Raw genomic sequence first — 2,539 nt, forward strand, 5'->3', positions numbered from 1 at the left:
CTTGTAATGCACCTTTAATATTTTAATATATTAATGATGTGACTTATCATTCAAAATCACATGTAATCAATCTAAATTTAATAATTTGAATCTGGCGAATGATGGCACATAACGTCAAAATTCATTTTCTCCTTTTTACAAATAATTCTCAATCAACTCATTTGGAAATTTCTCTTTTCTTTCTTAAATTTCTTCTACAATTCCTACAGAGTTTAAACCATTTCAAAGGTAAGGGGGGGCATTCAGTCGGTTTAAATGGATCGGTTTATAACTTAGTTAAACCAATTGCAGCCAAAATTTGAAATACAAGGATAGAACCAAAATGTTATTCAATTTAAAAGATTTAATTAAAAACAAACTAAAATTTAGTTGTAAAATAGAAGTGAATTTTATCACTATTTCAAAAGTTGGTGTTTGTAATTTTTTTTCATAAACAATTTTATTGTTTTGCTTCTAAAATGCAATTCCAATGGAGCATGGATGAATGATGAAAACAAACCAGGAGATTATGTAAATATTTCACATGATTTTTTTAGTAGACAACAACTTATGTTAAAATAATCATAAAATCTAAATAAACCAAATAATTACGTCGTAAAAAGCCTTGGCCAATTAGGTTAACAATCACAAGATCTAAGCAAATATTTTTTAGAATAGGATGAAATGGTGGTCAAACTATTTCCCACGATTGTGCGTGCAAGCGTGCATCCACAATGTAAACTATAAAAGATGCTTCAAGAATGCTTAATTCCATGAGAAACCCCATAAGCTTCAATGACAGTTCATATTAGCACAGGCACAGTCAAATATTTAAACTATTAAAAACTTGCAGATTCAGCCATGATCCATAAGTCTAACTAACAACAAGCAAAGTAACAAAATCATTACAATTTAATACTATAATACAAAAATCATGATTGTAACCTGACCTAAACCAAAACCAGGAAAACAAAACGATAGCATAATCTGAATCATTTTTATACCAAAAGTACCTCAGACCTCCTAGGTTTGTTTGGAGTACTTGGGTTTGAGGCAGGCCCTTTGGCTGTCTTCCTTATCATATTATCAAGCTTGATCAAACTCCGAGCAGCCAGAATCACTTGGGGTGTAATATCATGTGAGGCCCGAGCATATACGCAGCGGATAGCAGCTGAACCTGCATCCCTCACCTCTGGTGGAACCAATAGAACCAGAAGGCAGTGAGCCAAAATCTTTAGGACCGGCTGCATGAGTTCCCAAGGCAGTGGGACTCTTGAGCACCTTCGCGAAGCCCGTTCACCACAGTTTCTCATCTCTGGCGATGAAAAGAAATTCACATCATCATCAAAGTCATAACGACAGGGACAATCTTGGCCAGCCCATGACGAAACAAACTCGCAAAAAACAATCTTTGAAAGTGGAGGCATGCGACGGATCCTTTGGTGGTAGCAATCAAGTGCAATTCCAACAATCCAAGCACGCTTGGTGGATTTTACGGCGATCTGCGGCTCTAATGGCAGAGAGAGCAGACCAATGGTAGGTTTATGCGCTGAAGCAGAGCCCTCCGACGGAGTATGGTAGAGCAACGGATGCAATAGATCCGGAACCGAGATAAGGTGGGGTTTGCACGAGCTGGCCTTGACCCCGGTGACATAGAGCGCGAGAAATACGGCTTCGAAACCAGCAAGTGCAGGCGCAGAATCAGAAGCGAAAGAGCCCGAAAGAGTGACCATGCGGGAGAGGTAGAAGCCGGAAAGAAGGGGGACTAAAGAGAGGACAACGAGGCGAAGGTCGGGATCTGATGATTGGCACGCCTCGCAAAGCCACTGGCAGAGTGGGTCGTCACCCGACCCAGAGGAGGTGTGGGAAAACGCGGCGGAGAAAGCGAAGTAGGCATCACTGGAGTTGAAAAGGGAGCGAGCGGGACAGTCCGATTCGGCGAGGGCGATGAGTTTAGGGGAGCCGAGGAGAGAGGAGAGGGCGTAGATGCGGGACTGGGCATTGGAGAAGGATTCCCAACAGGACTGGTTCGTGTTGCTGGAGCTGGAACCAAGGTTACGGTTAGGGTTGGGGTTGCAGCCAGGATTGTTGGCTTCAGAAGCAGAGATGGTGGCGGAAGAGGACGAAAGAGGGGAGCCGTTGGTCGTTGCCATAGAATGAGAGAAAAAATATGGCAGAAATTTTGAACGTATTAGGGGGCTGTTTGGTTGCAGGATTTGAGCAGATTTTAAGCAGATTTAACCTAAATCCTTTCAAACAGAAAAAAAAATGACAACAACAAATCTTACAGGATCTCAAATCTTGTTTCTCATTTATTTTGCCTTAATTCCAGGATTCAGTAAATACCGTCGGATGACGAGAAAGCTGAGGGATTGTCGGGTAAACGAGATATATACGGAAGTTTCGGAGCGCGGAGCGCTGCAGGATTAAGGAAGGGAAAACTGAGGGTTTGTAGGTTGGGGTAGGAGCCTAGCGGAAAGAAGAGATATACGGTAGTTTCAGAGGGCGATCTCGTCGCTGTCTTCCTCTGGTCGCGACTGCACCACTAGGGTTTAGAAGA

The 2,539-nt window shown here is 42.1% G+C and overlaps 1 protein-coding gene across 1 annotated transcript; it reads right to left on the reverse strand.

The window, feature by feature from the left end:
* Positions 1-818: 818 nt before the first annotated feature.
* LOC110025311 lies at positions 819-2,132 on the reverse strand. Its single transcript, XM_020725727.1, has 2 exons — positions 993-2,132; positions 819-857 (listed from the first exon to the last, which is right to left on the reverse strand). Exons 1-2 carry the CDS (start codon positions 2,130-2,132, stop codon positions 819-821), a joined length of 1,179 nt encoding a protein of 392 aa, XP_020581386.1.
* Positions 2,133-2,539: the final 407 nt, after the last annotated feature.

The sequence above is a fragment of the Phalaenopsis equestris genome, unplaced genomic scaffold, assembly GCF_001263595.1.
Source record: "Phalaenopsis equestris unplaced genomic scaffold, ASM126359v1 Scaffold000297, whole genome shotgun sequence".
NCBI lineage: Eukaryota > Viridiplantae > Streptophyta > Magnoliopsida > Asparagales > Orchidaceae > Phalaenopsis > Phalaenopsis equestris.

Excerpts from the sequence above, each read along its gene's own strand:
- LOC110025311 (XM_020725727.1), bottom strand. The coding sequence starts at position 2,132 with ATGGCAACGACCAACGGCTCCCCTCTTTCGTCCTCTTCCGCCACCATC. Across the intron at positions 858-992 it reads ACAAACCTAGGAGGTCTGAG|TTAGACTTATGGATCATGGC; the intron begins GTACTTTTGGTA and ends GCTTGTTGTTAG.